The following is a 21,705-nucleotide window of genomic DNA, read 5'->3' as shown; positions in this document are numbered from 1 at the left end:
AAAAAAAAAAAAAAAAATTGGGAATGATAGTAAGAAGATTAAAAGGCCGGGCACGGTGGCTCAAGCCTGTAATCCCAGCACTTTGGGAGGCTGAGGCGGGTGGATTACGAGGTCAAGAGATCGAGACCATCCTGGTCAACATGGTGAAACCCCGTCTCTACTAAAAATACAAAAAAATTAGCTGGGCATGGTGGTGCGTGCCTATAATCCCAGCTACTCAGGAGGCTGAGGCAGGAGAATTGCCTGAACCCAGGAGGCGGAGGTTGCGGTGAGCCGAGATTGTGCCATTGCACTCCAGCCTGGGTAACAAGAGCAAAACTCCGTCTCAAAAAAAAAAAAAAAAAAAAAAGATTAAAAAATGAAAAATAAAAATTCTAGCATATAGTGCTAGATATACATATATATAAGGATTTTGAATGTGGCAGTTCCTCAGTAATTTTAGAAAATGACGTTGGTAGCCAGGCGCTACCAGGTAGGTGGCTCATGCATGTAATCCCAGAATCTTGCGAGGCTAAGGTGGGATCACAAGGTCAGGAGTTCAAGACCAGCCTGGCCAAGATGGTGAAACCCCATCTCTACTAAAAAAATACAAAAATTAGTCAGGCATGGTGGTGGTGGGTGCCTGTAATCCCAGCTACTCAGGAGGCTGAGGCAGAGAACTGCTTGAACCCAGGAGGCAGAGGTTGCAGTGAGCCAAGATTGCACCATTGCACTCCAGCCTGGGCAACAGAGCAAGACTCTGTCTCAAAAAACAAAAACAAACAAAAAAAGAAAACGATATTGGTTTTACTGAAGAGCTTGAAAACCCATCACTAGCCAGCATTTACAGATGCCTGTTTGTAAAGCACTTGCATTGTACAGGTCATGGGCTGAAGTGACTGGTGTTTGCAAACAAAGAAGAAAAGTAAATTATCCTTTAATGGTATCCTTTCTCTTCTCAATGCTTGTGAAATTTGAAAAAGTTTTCCCTTTGGGGACATTCTGTGTCTTTTTCTTGTGGTTTGTGCAGAGAAAGGTGAACTCTGAAATGAGTCTACTTTTAATGTTTTCCAGCAGCACCAGATGAAGACAGTACAACCAATGTAACAAAAAAGCAGGTAATTGAAAATTCTCTTTTCTGATACTGGTTATGTGGGTAGAGCCAAGGTACAATAAGCCCCTCTGTCTCCTAGGCATAGACCCCTATGTACCCAGTAAAAACCTTTTTTTTTTTTCTTTTACCTAATCATGTATGACACCTGTTATTGAGCTTTTTTTTTTTTTGAGAGTTTTAGATAATCATATAATCCAAACTAAGTTAAAGTAATAGTTATCCTCTGGAAGAAAAGCACAGGAGGACAAAGGACACGTGTTCTGGACCGTGAACGACGTAGATATGTTTGCAGTTTGAAATGCAGAAGTGATGGTTACTTGAGGATCAAATGGCAGGACATCGAGAATTTCTCTGTGTCCAGATCCACAGTGCTCATAAACTGTCAATTCCATGTTTTAAAAAAAATAAGCCGTGCTTTCAGGTTCAGATTATTCTCCTGGGATTCTTGAGTTTACGTTATCACTACATTGGGGAAAATGTAAGGAAGTGGAAAAGAAAGGTTGTGATAAATCTTTTGGTTTTCTTTTGCAGAAGTGGACTGTAGAAGAAAGCGAGTGGGTCAAGGCTGGAGTGCAGAAATATGGGGAAGGAAACTGGGCTGCCATTTCTAAAAATTACCCATTTGTTAACCGAACAGCTGTGATGATTAAGGATCGCTGGCGGACCATGAAAAGACTTGGCATGAACTGAAACAGGCTTTCATTTCCACAGAATTCACAGGAGCATGGTTCCTAATAATAGCCCCTGATAGTCTGCTGTTTATTTCAGAAGCTGGGCTGGGATGAGAATTTTGGGTAACCTCCTTCGACGTGGGGGAGGTCCCAGTTCCACTTCATCACTATTGGAGATCATGGAGCTAAGAAACAGAGCCAAGTCCACCCATGTCCTTGGCAGAGATGACAGGCATACAGCTTGTGCAGTGCCAGAATATCATTAGTGTTTCCCTTCCTTAGTAGTTTGCTTAAATTTAAATCCCTGGTAATCTGTAGAACCTTCTCCTAGAAATGGTGAAGTCTATTAGGAGCCACCTGTGACTCCATGACTGGTTAAAACCAGCAGTGTGAACATTATTTGGAGTAAACTTGTTCCACCTGAAGTTCTGGCCTTCTGCTGCAAATGCAAAGGAACTTAGTCTGTTATGAACCCAGGTTGATGAGAGACCAGTCCTTGTGGGATAAGATTCCCTGTAAAAACTCTTTAGACAGTTGTGACATCAACCCTAGACCTGACTGTCTTGGCATTTGCTCTCAATATTTGTTGGGCTATGTAGGTAGGTTTATCCTCCACTTCTCATGTGGTTGAACCAGTGTGTTTTTTGGTAAAATGGTGATTGTAGATAAGCTTAGTTCCCACACACCCTCTCCCCTGCTTCTTTTCCCAATTCCCTTCCTTATGCTGGACTTTTAAAGCTTAAAAAAAAAAAATCCTGATTGAATATAAATGCCTAATTTCATTACTTGTGAAATGATTGCTTCCTCTTGATTCCCTAATTGTGCTGTGTTTGTGTCTTGCACTGGAATTCAACATTCCCTTCTCCTTTTGTACTGTGTCGTGCTTGCTGTCTCTCCCAGACATCCTTTAAGACTGTCTTTTTAGCAAAAAATTTCAGTAAAGTGTTTTCTGTAATCTTTTTTTATAAGAGGAGAACTAATTATTGTCCATACTTGTAGCATTCTTCATTAAAGTCTTGCTTCTCTCAACTGTAAGTAGCTGTTTAATTGCAGCACAGCATGTATTCACAGAGGGAGGTAGCAAAATGTTGAACAAACTTTGCTGAACTATCTTGATTAAGAAGCTGATGTCAGCCGGGCGCGGTGGCTCAAGCCTGTAATCCCAGCACTTTGGGAGGCTGAGGCGGGTGGATCACGAGGTCAGGAGATCGAGACCATCCTGGTCAACACGGTGAAACCCCGTCTCGACTAAAAATACAAAAAATGAGCTGGGCATGGTGGCACGTGCCTGTAATCCCAGCTACTCAGGAGGCTGAGGCAGGAGAATTGCCTGAACCCAGGAGGCGGAGGTTGCGGTGAGCCGAGATCACGCCATTGCACTCCAGCCTGGGTAGCAAGAGCGAAACTCCGTCTCAAAAAAAAAAAAAATAATAAGAAGCTGATGTCAGACTGTATTGAATGTTTTAGTTCTTGGAAGCTATGTCAGACGGAGGATGTGGAAATTTCTTCTTAACCTGTCTGTTTCGTCATATCTCTTTTCTGGGAACAAAAGAATTCCCCGTTTCTCACTTCTGAGTGACTAAAAGGCAAGGATTAAAAAAATGCTAAAGTTTTAAAATTCCTCATAATGGCTAATGCCTGTAATCCCAGCACTTTGGGAGGCCGAGACGGGTGGATCACTTGAGGTCAGGAGTTCGAGACTAGGCTGGCCAACATAGTGAAATGCTGTCTGTACTAAAAATACAAAAATTAGCCAGACGTGGTGGCGGGCACCTGTAATCCCAGCTATTCAGGAGGCTGAGGCAGGAGAAGCACTTGAACTCTGGAGGTGGAGGTTGCAATGAGCCAAGATCGCACCACTGCACTCTAGCCTTGGCAACAGAGCGAGACTCCATCTGAAAACAAAACAAAACTGGCCAGATGCGGTGGCTCACACCTATAATCCCAGCACTTTGGGAGGCTGAGGCGGATAGGATCACCTGAGGTCAGGATTTCAAGACCAGCTGGCAAACATGATGAAACCCCATCTCTAGAAAAAATACAAAAAATTAGCTGGGTGTGGTGGCAGACACCTGTAATCCCAGCTACTCGGGACGCTGAGGCAGAATTGATTGAATCCGGGAGGTGGAGGTTGGAGTGAGCTGAGATCACCTCATTGCACTCCAGACTGAGTGACTCCATCTCAAAATTTTAAAAAAAATTCATCCATTAGTTACAAGTTGGAAACTTCGTACAGCTTCATTACCTATTAACTGTGTTTAGGGGTTTAGTACCTATTTTTCTTCTATCAACCAACCCCAAATGAAACCACAGGGAGAAGTTGAGAATTTGAGCTCCTCTCGAGCCAGCCACCTTCTGCTTGCAGTTGGTTTGGTCTCCCTCTGAACCGGATTAGAATCCAGAAGCTTTTGTCCTCTCAACTCTCCTTTAACTCGATGGCACTTTCCAGGAAGAAGAGTGAAACTGATGCATTTAGGGAAGCAAAATATCCTAATCAGTGTTTCTCCAACTTGAGAATGCCTATGTTCGTTAATATTTTTTCACATAATTCAGTGTTGTTTTTATTATTGTTATTGAAATGTGTACAGAGATAAAACTGCTTACAACTTCTGTAGAACTATAAAGCTTACCATGAACTGATGATTGTTTTGCTGAATCCATGTCACTGCTTATGACATGAGTAGTGCTGGGACTGCGATGTTGGTGCGACTCGGGTGGGGGATGCCTGTGTCACATGTGTCGAGAGAAGTTTCCAGCCTCTTACACCTGTCACTTGAGCGAGACTGCCACAAGCCACTGTGCTCCCAGAGTGCTGGGATATCATTTGACCTTTGCTAGAACTGAACCACACTTACAGAGTCTGTTTTCTGCTTTATTAGCTTGTGACACTGAGTCAATGCAAATAATTGCTAGAAGGTGTTAATACTGTTTTTTTGTTTCTGTTTTTTAAGATTATGACTAAGACCAGGCGCAGTAATCCTAGCACTTCGGGAGGCCAAAGCATGGGGATCACTTGAGCCCAGGAGTTTGAGACCAACCTGGGCAACATGGTGAAACCCCATCTCTACAAACAATACAGAAATCAGGCAGGTGTGGTGGTACACTCCTGTGGACCCAGCTATTCGGGAGGCTGAGGTAGGAGGATCGTTTGAGCCCAAGAGGGTAAGGCTGCAATGAGCTATGTTTGTGCCACTGCACTCCAGCCTGGAAGACCGAGTGATACTGTCTCAAGGAAGCAAAAAAAAAAAAAAGATTATGTCTAATAAATGTTTAGGCAGTGTCAGAACTCAGAGACTGACAGCTCAAGAATGAAAAACACTGTCCTGGTGGTTAAGAGCATGAGCTCCCACCGGGGACCCAGTTCTGCCAAGTGTGTTTGTGGGACTGTGAGCCACCACTGGAATCTCTAAATGTCTGTGTTCTCATCTCTAATACTGGAGCTCACAGTACCTCCCTTGCAGAGCTATTATGAGAATAAGATGCAGGTAAATGTTAGCTCACTGCCTGCTATGAAGTGGGTGAATGTTGAAATCATGAACAAAAGAATAAAGATTGAGGATGTGAATAATATAATTGTCTTTAAGTGGGTTCTAGATAGCTGTTTCCTCCCTATGGGTGCTGAAGAAGACATGAATAAAAGGAAGATCAGCCAGACATGATGCCTCACGCCTGTAATCCCAGCACTTTGGGAGGCCAAGGGTAGATCACGAGATCAGGAGTTAAAGACCAGCCTGGCCAAGATGGTGAAACCCTATCTCTGCTAAAAATTCAAAAATTAGCTAGGCATGGTGGCGGGTACCTGTAATCCCAGTTACTCAGGAGGCTGAGGCAGGGAATTGCTTGAACCTGGGCGGCGGAGGTTACAGTGAGCTGAGATCACACCACTGCACTCCAGCCTGGGCAACAGAGCAAGACTCCGTCCCAGAGGAAAAAAAGATCTAAGGCTGGGCGTGGTGCCTCACGCCTGTAATCTCAGCACTCTAGGAGGCCCAGGCGGGTGGATCACCTGAGGTCAGGAGTTTGAGACCAGCCTGGCCCACATGGTAAAACCCTGTCTCTACTAAAAATACAAAATTTAGCTGGGTATAGTGGTGGGTGCCTGTAGTTTCAGCTACTCGAGAACCCGGGAAGTGGAGGTTGCAGTGAACCAAGGTTGCACCACTGCACTTTAGCCTGGGCAACAGAGTAACACTCTGTCTTAGGAAAAAAGAAAAAGATTGAGGTTTTTAATAATACCGTCTTTCAGTGGGTTTGGATAGCTTTAGGTGACTATTACGTGGAAGGTGTCAGGACGAGGACTATCAATGGAGGGGTGTGAGCATCATCTTGGCACTGTTCATCCATTTGCACACACACATGCTGTGATTTGCTCTGAGCTGCAGTATTGGGCAGAGATAAGTGTTTATAGGAGCAATTTGACGTAAGAGAACAAGCTCCCTAGCCAAATTTTTGTCAGTGTATTCACAAAGTTATAAACTTACCCGATATATCCCCAAGAAGCAAGAACTAAAAAATGACAACCCTAAGGAAGGGTGGAAAGACCTCTTCTGAGGTGGCAGATTCTATGTAGCACCCATGAAGTAGGTCTGGTAAGCCACTGAGTTTATGAGGTTAAAGCAAAACTTCCTCCTGTGAGCCAAACACGGGAGTATCATGGCAGTTCTATTATGAATATCTATGTGTGGCTCTGAAATGGGCCTAAATGTGACTTGTGCAGTTAATCATTACCCCAGTGGTTGTCTCAACGACTTGATTCTCCTAGGCTGCGAGCAGTTCACCTGCAAAGGAGGCTCCAGAAAGCAGCATGTCCCCCTTGCTCTTTGGGGCTGGGCTGGTGGTTTTGAATCTGGTGACAGTTGCCAGGAGCCAGAAGACAGAACTGAGTGGCTCTGGGGACCAGCCACCCTTCCGTGGAGCTGACAGATATGACTTTGCCATCATGATCCCTCCAGGAGGCACGGAATGCTTTTGGCAATTTGCCCACCAGACTGGATACTTCTATTTCAGTTACGAGGTATGTGGGTGACTGGCCATACTGGGGACTTTTTTTTTTTTCTTATTTACTCATAATGTGGATCAGGTTTTAGATGAAGACAAAGTCAGGTTGTCTTTATCATGCTGTGATTCCCTACCTGTTAATGAAATTGAACTGCAGTTAGAGGGAAACTCCAGATGGGTGAATAATCAACAGAAGCTAAAACATATGGTTTGGTTTCTCACATAAGGGGTCATGCTCAAAGCCATGGGGCAGATGGGATGCCTCTTTCTGAAGAGGTCATGATTACATGTACTCGGATTTGTGGGTAAGAAGGGAGAGAATACATTTTTAAAATATTAAAATGGATATGGTGCTTTGGAGACTGATCCAGAGATTTCAAAGAAAGCCACTTCATGGCCGAGCACGGTGGCTCACACCTGTAATTCCAGCACTTAGGAGGCCAAGGAGGGTGGATCACCTGAGGTCAGGAGTTTTTTTGTTTGTTTGTTTGTTTTTGTTTGTTTGTTTGTTTGTTTTTTGAGACGGAGTTTCACTCTTGTTACCCAGGCTGGAGTGCAATGGCGCGATCTCGGCTCACCACAACCTCCGCCTCCTGGGCTCAGGCAATTCTCCTGCCTCAGCCTCCTGAGTAGCTGGGATTACAGGCACGCACCACCATGCCCAGCTAATTTTTTGTATTTTTAGTAGAGACGGGGTTTCACCATGTTTTTTTTTTGTTTTGTTTTTTGAGACGGAGTTTCGCTCTTGTTACCCAGGCTGGAGTGCAATGGCACGATCTCGGCTCACCGCAACCTCCGCCTCCTGGGCTCAGGCAATTCTCCTGCCTCAGCCTCCTAAGTAGCTGGGATTACAGGCACGCACCACCATGCCCAGCTAACTTTTTGTATTTTTAGTAGAGACGGGGTTTCACCTTGTTGACCAGGATGGTCTCGATCTCTTGACCTCATGATCCACCCGCCTCAGCCTCCCAAAGTGCTGGGATTACAGGCTTGAGCCACTGCGCCCGGCAAGGTCAGGAGTTTGAGACCAGCCTGGCCAACATGATGATACCCTATCTCTACTAAAAAATAACAAAAATTAGCTGGGCGTGGTGGCAGGCACCTGTTATCCCAAGGACATGGGGGATTGAGGCAGAGAATCACTTGAACCCAGGAGGCGGAGGTTGCAGTGAGCTGAGATCGCGCCATTGCACTCCAGCCTGGGCAACAACAGCAAAACTCTGTCTCAAAAAAAAAAAAAAAAAAAAGGCCACTTCAGTTTATGGGGGTGGGGGAGTAAAGACTCTGTTGCTGCCTTTAGGAGAAATTCTGGCAAATTGGAGAATCACTAGCTCAAGTTTTTTCTATTCAGTCAGACAATCCTATTTTTTTTTTCTTTTTTAGGAAGGTAATTGTTTTCAAGTTACCTGTTCATAGGTCAAGGATTTTTTTCCATTCTATGTTTTTTGTTTTTTTTTTTGAGACGGAGTTTCGCTCTTGTTACCCAGGCTGGAGCGCAATGGCGCGATCTCGGCTCACCGCAACTTCCGCCCCCTGGGTTCAGGCAATTCTCCTGCCTCAGCCTCCGGAGTAGCTGGGGTTACAGGCACGCGCCACCATGCCCAGCTAATTTTTTGTATTTTTAGTAGAGACAGGGTTTCACCATGTTGACCAGGATGGTCTCGATCTCTTGACCTCATGATCCACCCATCTCGGCCTCCAAAAGTGCTGGGATTACAGGCGTGAGCCACCGCGCCCGGCCCCATTCTATGTTCTTACATGCTGTCCCAGGATGGTGAGCTCAATATTAAAGTTAGAGGCTATTGATTTCCTTTGTTCTTTATCTTTTTTTTTTTTTTTTTTTTTTTGAGACGGAGTTTCGCTCTTGTTACCCAGGCTGGAGTGCAATGGCGCGATCTCGGCTCACCGCAACCTCCGCCTCCTGGGCTCAGGCAATTCTCCTGCCTCAGCCTCCTGAGTAGCTGGGATTACAGGCACGTGCCACCATGCCCAGCTAATTTTTTGTATCTTTAGTAGAGACGGGGTTTCACCATGTTGACCAGGATGGTCTCGATCTCTCGACCTCGTGATCCACCCGCCTCAGCCTCCCAAAGTGCTGGGATTACAGGCTTGAGCCACCGCGCCCGGCTTGTTCTTTATCTTAAAAATCTGTTAACTTACTAATTTTTGTTTACATAGTAATAGACTATGTTGATCTTATTCCACTCCACTGTAACAACATTTATTTTAAATAAACTTATCAGAGCCTTTTCTTACCTCTGAATTTATGTTAGAACAGCAGCCACTACTCAGCTTACCGTGGCCTGGGCTAATCAAGATCTAACTTGGGAGCGAGTGTCCATGGAGTGCTTGCTGTAGGTGTGCACTGCCAAGCAGCAAATGCCCAAACCTGGGACACCTTCGGGGAGCTCAACCACCAAGCAACTTCATTCAAGAATTTTACAGCCAGGCCGGGGGCGGTGGCTCACACTTGTAATCCCAGCACTTTGGGAGGCTGAGGCAGGCGGATCACCTGAGGTCAGGAGTTTGAGACCATCTCAGGCAATATGGCAAAACCCCATCTCTACTAAAAATACAAAACTTAGCTGGGCTTGGTGGCTCCTGCCTGTAATCCCAGCTTACTTGAGTGACTGAGTTGTGAGAATTGCTTGAACCTGGGAGATGGGGGTTGCATTGAGCCAAGATCGAGCCACTGCACTCCAGCCTGGGTGACAGGGTGACACTGTCTCAAAAAAAGAAAAAAGACAACTCTACAACCAGAATTGTACTTTTTTTTTAAGACAGAGTCTTGCTCTGCCACTGAGGCTGGAGTGCAGTGGCATGATCTTGGCTCACTGCAACTCCATCTCCCAGGTACAAGTGATTTTCCTGCCTCAGCCTCCCGAGTAGCTGGGATTACAGTCACACACCACCATGCCTGGCTAATTTTTGTATTATTATTATTTTTTTTTTTTGTAGAGCCAGAGTCTTGCTCTGTCATCCAGGCTGGAGTGCAATGGTGTGATTTCTGCTCACTGCAACCTCCACCTCCTGGGTTCAAGCAGTTCTCCTGCCTCAGCCTCCCAAGTAGCTGGGACTACAGGCACATGCTGCCATGCCCAGCTAATTTTTGTATTTTAGTAGAGACGAAGTTTCACCGAGTTGCCCAGGCTGGTCTGGAACTCCTGAGGTCAGGCAATCCACCTGCCTCAGCCTCCCAAAGTGCTAGGATTACAAGTGTGAGCCACTATGCCTGGCCAATTTTTGTATATTTTTAGTAGAGACGGGGTTTCACCATGTTGGCCAGGCCGTTCTTGAACTCTTGACCTTGCGATCCATCTGCCTCGGCCTCCCAAAATGCTGGGATTACAGGTGTGAGCCACCATGCCCGGCCCAAATCATCCACTTCAGCTGTGTGGTCCAAGCAAGACATGTCTCCTTCTTTCCTTCTTTTTTTTTTTTGAGATGGAGTTTCGCTCTTGTTACCCAGGCTGGAGTGCAATGGCACAATCTTGGCTCACTGCAACCTCCACCTCCTGAGTTCAAGCAATTCTCCTACTTCAGCCTCCCAAGTAGCTAGGACTACAGGTGTGCGCCACCATGCCCAGCTAATTTTTGTGTTTTTTTTTTTTTTTTTTTTGAGACAGAGTTTTGCTGTTGTTACCCAGGCTGGAGTGCAATGGCGCGATCTCGGCTCATCGCAACCTCCGCCTCCTGGGTTCAGGCAATTCTCCTGCCTCAGCCTCCTGAGTAGCTGGGATTACAGGCACGTGCCACCATGCCCAGCTAATTTTTTGTATTTTTAGTAGAGACGGGGTTTCACTGTGTTGACCGGGATGGTCTCGATCTCTTGACCTCGTGATCCACCCGCCTCGGCCTCCCAAAGTGCTGGGATTACAGGCTTGAGCCACCGCGCCCGGCTTTTTTGTGTTTTTAGTAGAGATGGAGTTTCACCTTGTTGACCAGGATGGTCTCAATCTCTTGACCTTGTGATCCACCCGCCTCAGCCTCCCAAAGTGCTGGGATTAACGCCTGGCTCGACAGGGGTGCTGGTGGCATTCTGGGCAGTTCTTTGTCCTACTTTACTGTTTCTAATGTTGCAGACATTCAGCATTGCTGTGCATCCTCCCCTTAACACCATCACTGTGACACCTCAGAATCCTCCAGTCAATTCCAAAACCCAGCAGGGGGTTGTGCAGTCCCACCCCAGCTGAGACCCCTGTGCTGATGACTGTGGGACATCAATCTTACCACTCAGCTGGCTTCCTCTTGATGTAGCAGGGGCTTTGCTCACTATTTAATGTGTCTTGGCAGGTTCAGCGGACAGTGGGGATGTCACATGACCGGCATGTTGCTGCCACTGCACACAACCCACAGGGATTTCTCATAGACACTTCCCAGGATGTTCGGGGCCAAATTAACTTCTCTACCCAAGAGACAGGTCTGTTTTCATGACCATGGCTATCATAATAGTCATAAGATGCTATAAAATTAGGGAAATAATGAGGATGCATGCAGAGATGTTTAAACAGTAGGAAAAAAATCAGCCTTTAACACCAAAAACCAGTATTCCTAGAGACTGCTGACCTCCAAGGATGCCAAGTGGCAGTCTACTGATAATTTGGGGGCAGCATCTCCAGGTGAGCAGCTCAATCTTTTTTTTTTCTTTTTTTCTTTTTTAGGGGAGGAGGGAGGAGGGGAAGGAGGGGAGAGGAAGGGAGGCAAGCAGCTCACTTTTACCTCATTGTCTCCAATTGATCAGATTCTGGGAAAGTGACCAAAAAACAGAGACCCATTTATAATACAGAATTCCAATTAACAAATGTATTACAGGGAAACATTTCTTTCCAGTCATCGGAATATTTGAGCCAATTACTAAAAGCAGATGCAGAACAAAAGAAAACACATGGCTGGCCAGGCGTGATGGCTCACCCCTGTAATCCCAGCACATTGGGAGGCTGAGGCGGGCGGATCACCTGAGGTCAGGAGTTCAAGACCAGCCTGATCAACAGGGAGAAACCCCATATCTACTAAAATTACAAAATTAGCAGGGCGTGGTGGTGCATGCCTGCATTCCCAGCTACTCAGGAGGCTGAGGCAGGAGAATCACTTGAAACCAGGAGATGGAGGTTATAATGAGCCAAGATCGAGCCATTGTACTCCAGCCTGGGAAACAAGAGCAAAACTCCATCTCAAAAAAAAGAAAAAAAGAAAAGAAAAGAAAACGCATGGCCATGTGAGATATCCACACTCCACAATAAAGCACTCCTCCAGCCAGGTCAAGCCTGTCCCGCTTTGGATAACACCAGTGTCTTAAATGCCCTCTTTACTAGCCAGCTGCACTAAAAAAGACGTTTTCTCAGTAGGGGCATCAGACAGTCCTTCACTGTGAAGCACAGGATGTGTATCAGTGTTAAAAGATCTTGAACAGGCCGGGTGCAGTGGCTTATGCTTGTAATCCCACCACTTTGGGAAGCCAGGGTGGGCGAGATCACGCCATTGTACTCCAGCCGGGGCAACAAGAGCAAAACTCCATCTCAAAAAAAAAGGAAAAGAAAATAAATGTATGGCTATGTGAGATATCACCTGAGGTCAGGAGTCCGAGACTAGTTTGACCAATATGGTGAAATCTCATCTTTACTAAAAATACAAAAATTAGCTGGGCGTGGTGGCGGGCGCCTGTAATCCCAGCTACTTGGATTGGGAGGCTGAGGCAGGAGAATCGCTTCAACCCAGGAGGCAGAGGCTACTGTGAGCTGAGATCACGCCACTGCATTGCAGCCTGGGTGACAGAGTGAGACTCCATCTCAAAAAAAATTTGGAACATCTTTGGGCACTACATGCCTGTAGTACCTTTCAATCATTTTGACTTTCTTTTTGTTTTTTAAGAGACAGGGTCTCGCTATGTTGCCCAGGCTGGAGTGTAGTGGCTATTCACAGGCACAATCCCCTTACTGATCAGCACGGGGGTTTTGACCTGCTCCGTTTCTGACCTGGGCTGGTTCACCCCTCCTTAGGCAACTTGGTGGTCCCCAGCTCCCGGGAGGTCACCATATTGATGCCAAATTTAGTGTGGACACCCAATCGGCATAGCACACGATAGCTCAGAACTCCTAGACTCAAGAGATCCTCCAGCCTCAGCCTCCCAAGTAGCTGGGACTACAGGCACACCCCACCGCACCCTGCCATTTTGACTTTCAAATACCACCACCTTATCTTCCACCTGTCCCCTCCACCCCTGCACACAGAGAGGCAACCCCAGCACCAGCAGATATCCCAAACCATCAGTCACTGCACAGACGCCCTTGGAGGCAATCACTCCAGCAGGAGAGCTGCTTTCATGCACTATGCATCTTTTTTTTTTCCCTGTAATCTAAGTTCAAGATGGTGTCCCTCGCTCTAATGGTATACAAGGACCAGGCAAACACCATGCTCTTAATTTCAACTCAGTCTGTTGAGCAGGGGCTCCTTAATACAAGATGTGGGAATTTTATGTTGTAAGAGAGAGAGAAAACATTGTTTGCTACCTGGTATGGAAAGAACTAAAGTTACTAAAATTTGGCCAAATAGAATAAGTAATATTTAGTATAAGTTTCACACAACATCTGTGTCTTCCATGTCAAAAATGGGATATTTGTACTTTCTAAGTAAAAAGAACGTGCTAAATAGCAATTCCAACACTGGAGGACAGATACCTCCAGGAATTTCTTAACAAAGGGTAGGAGACCAAAGACTTGGTAATGATCTAGGAATTCTTACAGGTTTTTATCAGCTTTGTCTAAGTAATCAGCATAATCACTTCGCTTCCGTGCAAGTGTACCTCAACTTTGGAGTCTTCTATGAGGGGCCTGAGACTGATCACAAACGAAAGGAAAGAAAACAACTGAACGATACTCTGGATGCAATAGAGGTAAGGAAGTGTTTTGTGAAGAGAAACATCTGTGGAAACCAATTTTAACTTTGGAGGGAAGATGGCTTCATTTAGGTAGAAACCAAACAGGCAAGGGGATGTTTATCTTTTTTTTTAGGCAGAGTTTCGCTCTTGTTACCCAGGCTGGAGTGCAATGGTGCGATCTCGGCTCACCGCAACCTCCGTCTCCTGGGTTCAGGCAATTCTCCTGCCTCAGCCTCCTGAGTAGCTGGGATTACAGGCACGCGCCACCATGTCCAGCTAATTTTTTGTATTTTTGGTAGAGACGGGGTTTCACCATGTTGGCCTGGATGGTCTCGATCTCTTGACCTCGTGATCCACCCGCCTCGGCCTCCCAAAGTGCTAGGATTACAGGCTTGAGCCACCGCGCCCGGCCGATGTTTATCTTTTAATAAATAACTTGAAGCACTTGAAATTCCTCTTGTTTTATACCAAGGGTTGGCAAACTATGTATGGCTCACAGGCCAAATCTGGCTCATTGCGTTTTTCTTTTTTCCTGTAAATTTTTCCCCTCAAAGTCTTAACTCTTAGCCTGTTTTCTTGAAATTGAGATATAATTTATCTACCATACACCATCTTTTTTTTTTTTTTTTTTTTTTGAGACGGAGTTTCACTCTTGTTACCCAGGCTGGAGTGCAATGGCGCGATCTCGGCTCACCGCAACCTCCGCCTCCTGGGCTCAGGCAATTCTCCTGCCTCAGCCTCCTAAGTAGCTGGGATTACAGGCACACGCCACCATGCCCAGCTAATTTTTTGCACCTTTTAGTAGAGACGGGGTTTCACCATGTTGACCAGGATGGTCTCGATCTCTCGACCTCGTGATCCACCCGCCTCGGCCTCCCAAAGTGCTGGGATTACAGGCTTGAGCCACCGCGCCCGGCCATACACCATCTTAAAGTGTATAATTAAGTGGTTTTTTTAGTATATTCACAAGGTTGTGCAACTATTAGCATCTAATTCTAGAAGTTTATCAACCCCACCCCCTCCCAATCCCACTACCCATTAGTCATTCTCCCATTCTCTTATCACCCCAGGCCTGCCAATCACTATTCTATTGTCTCTATAGATTTACCTGTTCTGTACTTAATTTTTGAGACATGGTCTCACTCTTATTGTCCAGGATGGGGTGTGCGGTGGTTTGATCACAGCTCACTGCAGTCTCAACCTCCTACGCTCAAGCAATCCTCCCAGCTCAGCTTGCCAAAGTGCTGAGATTCAGCACTTTGAGACACTGACCTGAAATTACTATGCATTTTGAGCTACTGTGCTGAGATTACTCAACACTTTGAGCCACTGTGGCTGGCCTCCATATACTGTATTTAAGTGGAACCACACAATACGTGGCCTTTTTTGTCTGGCTTACTTTTATTTTTTGAGATGGAGCTTCCTTCTTCTTGTCTAGGATGGAGTGCAATAGCATAGTCTCTGCTCACTGCAACCTCCGCCTCCAGGGTTCAAGGGATTCTCCTGCCTTAACCTCCCAAGTAGCTGGGATTACAGGCACCCAACACCATGCCAACTAATTTTTGCATTTTCAGTAGAGACAATTGTCACCATGTTGGCCAAGCTGGTTTCGAACTCTTGACCTCAGGTGATCTATCCACCTTGGCCTCCCAAAGTCTTGGGATTACAACTGTGAACCACCGTGCCCAGCCAAGACTGGCTTCTTTAATTTAGCATGCTCTCAAGGTTCATCCACATTGTAGCATGTATCAGTACTTTTATTTCTCTCTTTTTTTTTTTTTTTTTTTTTTTTTTGAGACGGAGTTTCGCTCTTGCTACCCAGGCTGGAGTGCAATGGCGCGATCTCGGCTCACCGCAACCTCCGCCTCCCGGGTTCAGGCAATTCTCCTGCCTCAGCCTCCAGCTGGGATTACAGGCACGTGCCACCATGCCCAGCTAATTTTTTTGTATTTTTAGTAGAGACGGGGTTTCACCATGTTGACCAGGATGGTCTCGATCTCTCGACCTCGTGATCCACCCGCCTCGGCCTCCCAAAGTGCTGGGATTACAGGCTTGAGCCACCGCGCCCGGCCTTTTATTTCTCTTTATGGCTGAATAATATTGTTTTATGGATATACATCTTATTTATCCATTCATCAGTTGATGGACATGATGGACATTTAGGTTTTTCTACCTTCTGGCTATCATAACACTGCTATGAGCATTTCCATACAAGTTTTTGTGTTACCATGTTTTCATTTCTGTATACCTGAAAGTGGAATTGCTGGAGACTGTTTACCACAGTGGCTAAACCATTTTAAGCTCCTTCTAGTAGTGTACGAAGGTCTAATTTCTCTACTTCCTCACCACTTGTTATTTTCTTTTTTGTTGAAGCCATCATAATGGATGTGAAATGTTATCTTGCAGTTTTGAGTTGTATTTCCCTAATGATTAATAACGTTGAGCATCTTTCCATGTGCTTACTGGCCATCTCTGTATCTTCTCTGGAGAAATGTCTATTCGATTCCTTTGCCCATTTTAGGCCAGGTGAGGTGGCTCAACACCTGTAATCCCAGCACTCTGGAAGGCCAAGGTAGGATCGCTTGAGCCCAGGAGTTTGAGACTAGCCTGGGAAACAGTGAAACTCCATCTCTACCGAAAAAAAAAAAAAAAAAAAAAAAAAAAAAAAAAAATTAGTTGGGTGTGGTGGCATGTGCCTGCAGTCCCAGCTGCTAGGGAGGCTGAGGTGGGAAGATCACTTGAGCCCAGAAGGTTAAGGCTGCATGAGCTGTGACTGCACCACTGTATTCCAGCCTGGGCAAAAAAGTGAGACCATCTCAAAAAACAGAAACAGCCAGGCATGGTGGCTTAGGCCTGTAATCCCAGCACTTTGGGAGGCCAAGGCGGGTGGATCACGAGGTCAAGAGATCGAGACCATCCTGGTCAGCATGATGAAACCCTGTCTCTACTAAAAACACAAAAATTAGCTGAGCATGGTGGCGCATGCCTGTAGTCCCAGCTACTCGGGAGACTGAGGCAGAATTGCTTAAACCCAGGAGGCAGAGGTTGTGGTGAGCCGAGATCGCGCCATTGCACTCCAGCCTGGGTAACAAGAGTGAAACTCCGTCTCAAAAAAAACAAAAACAAAAACAAACCAGAAACAAAAATTTTAAACTAAAGTCCAGGCCATATATCATACATAGCAAACACAACGTTTATCAATAACTATAATAGTATTATACATCTTAAAATCATATGGGTAAATTATTTGACATCCAGATAACTTAGGTTAGTGCTGGTGAGCACCCAGGTGAGAGATGGGGGTTTGGAAGAATCCCTTTTAAAATTTTCTCTCTCATAGGACAGCACACAAAAGGTGCAGAACAATATCTTTCATATGTGGCGATACTACAACTTTGCCCGGATGAGGAAAATGGCTGACTTTTTCCTTCTCCAGTCAAACTATCATTACGTGAACTGGTGGTCGACAGCCCAGAGCCTCATTATTATTCTTTCTGGGATCCTGCAACTGTATTTCTTGAAGCGTCTCTTCAATGTTCCAACAACTACAGACATAAAGAAGCCAAGATGCTAAGCTAAGCTGACTACAGCACCCTGGCACTTTTCTTCTGGGGCAGAAGCTTAGTCGAATCAGCTTTGTAACACTCTGGGACAAAAATCCATTTATCTCATAATGTTTTAGTCTGCTGCACACATCTAAAAAGGCAAAATGGCAATAAAAAATAACAATGAAAAAGTTCTTTAGTATGTATGAAATGTATCAAAATACTGTTTATCATATAGCAGTCCCTTAGCTTTCACCGAGTCTGCTTAGAGGTTAACAGAACACCTTAGATGGGAGAAGAGCTGAAAAAGACAGGCCAAAATCAAGTTTGCTTACATGTAAAAGCAGGAGTTGGTAATGTTTTATTTTTAAAGACTTCACCTTTGGAAATTAAGCAGTATATTCATTAAAGAAATAGTGTAGTTTTACAATACAGGTAGTCTTTAGTCCAATCGAGTCAAGTAAGTAAAGGTTCATAGAAAATATTATATTTTATAAAATCACAGTGATGAAAAAAACATTCCAGCCTAGGATCATCCCATCCAAGAAAAAAAACTGAGAAAACAGCTTGTAAAAAAGAAGATAATAAAATTATACTCATAAACTCCACACTTAATAACAGGAATACATAATATATATAATATAAAAAAAATAATTCTTACCATTTATTCCATACATATCATTTCCCAGGCACTATACTAGACACTTTACAATCATGATTGCTTTTTTTTTTTTTTTTTTTTTGAGACGGAGTTTCGCTCTTGTTACCCAGGCTGGAGTGCAATGGCGCGATCTCGGCTCACCGCAACCTCCGCCTCCTGGGTTCAGGCAATTCTCCTGCCTCAGCCTCCTGAGTACCTGGGATTACAGGCACGCGCCACCATGCCCAGCTAATTTTTTGTATTTTCAGTGAGACGGGGTTTCACCATGTTGACCAGGATGGTCTCGATCTCTTGACCTCGTGATCCACTCGCCTCGGCCTCCCAAAGTGCTGGGATTACAGGCTTGAGCCACACCACGCCCGGCCTCATGATTGCTTTTTTTTGTTTGTTTGTTTGAGACAGAGTCTCGCTCTGTTGCTCAGGCTGGAGTGCAATGGCATGATCTTGGCTCACTGCAACCTCTGCCTCCCGGGTTACTGCCATTCTCCTGCCTCAGCCTCACAAGTAGCTAGGACTAGAGGCACGCACCACCACACCTGGCTAATTTTTTTGTATTTTCACTAGAGATGAGGTTTCCCCATGTTGGCCTGGCTGGTCTCGAACTCCTCAAGTGATCCACCTGCCTTGGCCTCCCAAAGTGCTTTGATTACAAGCGTGAGCCACCGCACCCAGCCTACAATCATGATTTCTAATAATTCTCAGGTAGATGGCCAAAGCTGTTTTTTAAATTTTGTGTCTTTTTAAACAAAAGAAAATGAACCTTATTAAAGCTGAATGATGGCCAGGCGTGGTGGCTCACGCCTGTAATCCAAGCACTTTGGAGGCCAAGGCAGGCAGATCACCTGAGGTCAGGAGTTCAAGACCAGCCTGACCAACAGTGTGAAACCCCATCTTAAAAAAAAATTAATGAAAAAAATAAATTAAAAAGAAAAGCTGAATGACTCATTCAAGGCCATAAAGCTGGTAGGTAGCAGAACTGGGATTTGAACCCATTTTTCTTCCATACTGCACAGCACTTAGTGTATAGAAAAACAGCTGAACAAATTGCTCCTATTATTTTAGCCAAATTTCATTTGTTATACCCCACAGGTGGCCTACTGTTCTGATATGGCAATGTCTATCTTTCATAGTAATGAAAAAGAAAATCCATGTGTTCTTATCATGAGTTTAGAAAACAAAGTGTTATCGCAGATAACAATAAGCTATTCTTGTTCCTAGTTCCAAAGATTTTCAACCTATTTCTCAGAACAAGAAGCCCTCTGATTTGAATATGAAAGAGTATTCTATGTTGTCACAAATACAAAGATCTGAAACTCCATTTTTGAGCCATCTCAGTATATAGTATGATTCCAGCCTGCATTTGTCAGTGATAGAGAATACAGTAAACTAAGAAGTCCCTGAAGAGGTCAGAGTGATGACAAAGTTCAACATGATGACAGAGTCTACACAAGCACAGGAAACAAAGCTCGGCCCTTCCACACAGCCGTCTGTCCTTGCAATGAGTTCCTTTTAAGTCAGTGTCTCTTCATGCCGCACATATTCCCCAATGTCTGCTTGATGAAACACCACAATTGCCATGGGGTCTACTTTTCTGCAGTCTTGTGTAGATTTTGCTGCCACCCCAAAACCCTGGGATTCAAAAGAAGAGACTAACTCACTGGTCATTCAATATGCCCATACTGAGGGCTAGAAATAACAAAGATGGAAAAAATACAGTTCTGGTCCTTCTGGAATTCAAAAGGTGCTGAGAATTTAGTCTCCCAAGCACACAGATTAAAAACATATCCTCCTTGAATAAAAGACTACTTATTATTTTTTTTGTGCCCACCTGCAACTGTCTTGATTGAGTTATAAGAGTACTTGATTTTTCTAACAGCTAACCATCTTTTTTTTTTTTTTTTTTGAGACGGAGTTTCACTCTTGTTACCCAGGCTGGAGTGCAATGGCGCGATCTCGGCTCACCGCAACCTCCACCTCCTGGGTTCAGGCAATTCTCCTGCCTCAGCCTCCTGAGTAGCTGGGATTACAGGCACGCGCCACCATGCCCAGCTAGTTTTTTGTATTTTTAGTAGAGACGGGGTTTCACCATGTTGACCAGGATGGTCTCGATCTCTCGACCTTGTGATCCACCCGCCTCGGCCTCCCAAAGTGCTGGGATTACAGGCTTGAGCCACCGCGCCCGGCACAGCTAACCATCTCTTTACTCACCAAAGGGACGTCTGCCATGGAGTATACCACCACGCCCTGGTACTGAGAAGTATTTTCGGTGATTCGACCCAGACCAGATTTCAACACATGGTTCCCATAAAGGAAGGATTGCTCTGCACCAGGCTTTATCCACACTTTATACTGTAAGAAAGAGAAGTAAAATCCAAGAGACACAAAAACGTTACTATTTCTATCCCTGCAGACAAGCTAGCTGCTGGATCTGTGGATAATTTTCTGACATAATTTTAAGGGAAACAGAGAGACACGTTTCCCTCAAACTGTCCACCTCCTGAACAGAAAAGCAGGAAGTTGCCTCACACAGTGGCTCATGCTTGTAATCCCAGCACTTTGGGAGGCTGAGGCAGGTGTTTCACTTGAGGCCAGAAGTTCGAGACCAGCCTGGCCAACATGGCAAAACCCTGTCCCTACTAAAAACACAAAAAATATCAGCCAGGCATGGTGGCGCACACCTTTAATCCCAGGTACACAGCGGGCTGAGGCACGAGAATCGCTAGAATCTGGAAGGCGGAGGCTGCAGTTAGCCGAAATGAGTGAGAAATGCAAAAAAATGCAAAGAAATACAGATTACTAAGATGCCACTGCACTCCAGCCTGGGCAATTCACAATTGTGAACTGTGTCAGAAAGAAAAGAAAAAAAAAGAATAAATTAAACGCAAAAAGTTCTCAACTCTACAAGGATCATCTTCCATGGCCAGGTTAACAGCTCTTTTTCTGGATCCCGGTGTCCTCACTGCAGCCACTTACTTGCTTTCTGATCTCGAGCTGGGTCTGCACAGGCTTTTCTATTTTGCTGGAGAAAACTACCACTACGCAGCCACACAGCACTCCCATGCCATATCCTTGACCATGCCCAAGCTGCAAGGCTTCTGCACATCTCCACGTGCTGACACTCCCCCAAGCACACTGACAGGGACTCTGAGAGAAGCTGCCTGATAATCTGCCTCATTCTTAATTTCATCGCCCGTGGCGGAATGGAAACCACCCCACAAACCTTGGCATAAGGTGCAAGGTAATCCAGGGCTGTGACGTGCAACCGAAACTTGTGGGTCTTAGTGAATTTTCCGAAGCAGGTCCCCAGAGACACCAGCTTGTCCCCAGAGATATTGGCGGCCAGCTTCATAATCTTCTCACTAAAGGGGGAGCAAGGTTGCGGATGAAGGGGGCTGGTGGGACCCAGGACTCCCTCCCCCGGGTCCATGCTGCTTGCTCTCCGCCTCACCTTACATAGTACACCCGGTCGTTGTGCAGCCGGAAACAGTAGGTGCCATCGGGCCGGTCAACCAGCAGCTGAAGATTCTCCCCGATGCTGAGGGCAAAAGGAGGACTGGAGGCCGCGCCCGAACGGCACCGCGTCCCCACTCCACCACTAGTCACCCCCCGACACACACACACACACACCCTCGTCCGCCCCGCGCGCTCCTACTATTTTGCGATCTTTTCAAACATGACACGGGTCTCCTCTTCAGTCAAAGGCCGCATTTTCCCACTGGGTTAGAACACCAGATCCTCGTGCCTCGGTAACCGGAAACGGAACTCGCTGCCCCGCAGCTCCCAGGCAACCCCAAAGCCTGCCTCTCTAGCCCTGAACCAAGCCTTCCTCTCGCTAGTGCCCGGTAGCCTGGACCTCCGCCGGG

At 45.6% G+C, this 21,705-nt stretch overlaps 3 protein-coding genes across 7 annotated transcripts in view; 2 read left to right on the top strand and 1 right to left on the bottom strand.

Moving 5' to 3' along the window:
• TERF2 (telomeric repeat binding factor 2) overlaps positions 1-2,793 on the top strand; it is a 39,513-nt gene extending 36,720 nt beyond the window's left edge. For 2 of the 3 annotated variants that reach the window (XM_039477648.2, XM_010350706.3), the window contains 2 exons: positions 1,054-1,097; positions 1,625-2,793. In XM_039477648.2, the coding sequence (XP_039333582.2) occupies positions 1,054-1,097; positions 1,625-1,783 (203 nt within the window). In that variant the 3' untranslated portion in view covers positions 1,784-2,793. The remainder of the gene's footprint in view (positions 1-1,053; positions 1,098-1,624) is intronic. The other variant, XM_039477647.2, reaches the window with a different exon arrangement.
• A 91-nt stretch (positions 2,794-2,884) lies between these two features.
• On the top strand, positions 2,885-18,582 carry TMED6 (transmembrane p24 trafficking protein 6). The gene is made up of 5 exons (XM_003939975.3): positions 2,885-4,899; positions 6,527-6,778; positions 11,056-11,182; positions 13,503-13,651; positions 16,977-18,582. Exons 2-5 carry the CDS (start codon positions 6,569-6,571, stop codon positions 17,208-17,210), a joined length of 720 nt encoding a protein of 239 aa, XP_003940024.1. The 5' UTR covers positions 2,885-4,899; positions 6,527-6,568; the 3' UTR covers positions 17,211-18,582.
• On the bottom strand, positions 13,753-21,701 carry NIP7 (nucleolar pre-rRNA processing protein NIP7). Of its 3 annotated transcripts, none has more exons than XM_074405510.1 (5): positions 21,495-21,701; positions 21,291-21,377; positions 21,063-21,201; positions 20,051-20,191; positions 13,753-16,267 (listed from the first exon to the last, which is right to left on the bottom strand). In XM_074405510.1, the coding sequence occupies exons 1-5, from the start codon at positions 21,548-21,550 to the stop codon at positions 16,154-16,156; spliced, it is 537 nt and encodes a 178-aa protein (XP_074261611.1). In that variant the 5' UTR covers positions 21,551-21,701; the 3' UTR covers positions 13,753-16,153. The 3 variants fall into 3 exon arrangements, with proteins under 3 accessions (XP_074261611.1, XP_003940025.1, XP_010348992.1); XM_003939976.4 differs by lacking the exon at positions 13,753-16,267 and adding an exon at positions 18,896-19,471 and having other exon boundaries at positions 21,495-21,692; XM_010350690.3 differs by lacking the exons at positions 13,753-16,267; positions 20,051-20,191 and adding an exon at positions 18,896-19,471 and having other exon boundaries at positions 21,495-21,692.
• Between the last annotated feature and the right edge of the window lie 4 nt (positions 21,702-21,705).

The sequence above is a fragment of the Saimiri boliviensis genome, chromosome 1 (genome assembly GCF_048565385.1).
Source record: "Saimiri boliviensis isolate mSaiBol1 chromosome 1, mSaiBol1.pri, whole genome shotgun sequence".
Lineage (NCBI taxonomy): Eukaryota > Metazoa > Chordata > Mammalia > Primates > Cebidae > Saimiri > Saimiri boliviensis.
The sequence above is the reverse complement of the archived record's forward strand: the minus strand, read 5'-3'. Positions and strand labels throughout refer to the sequence as shown.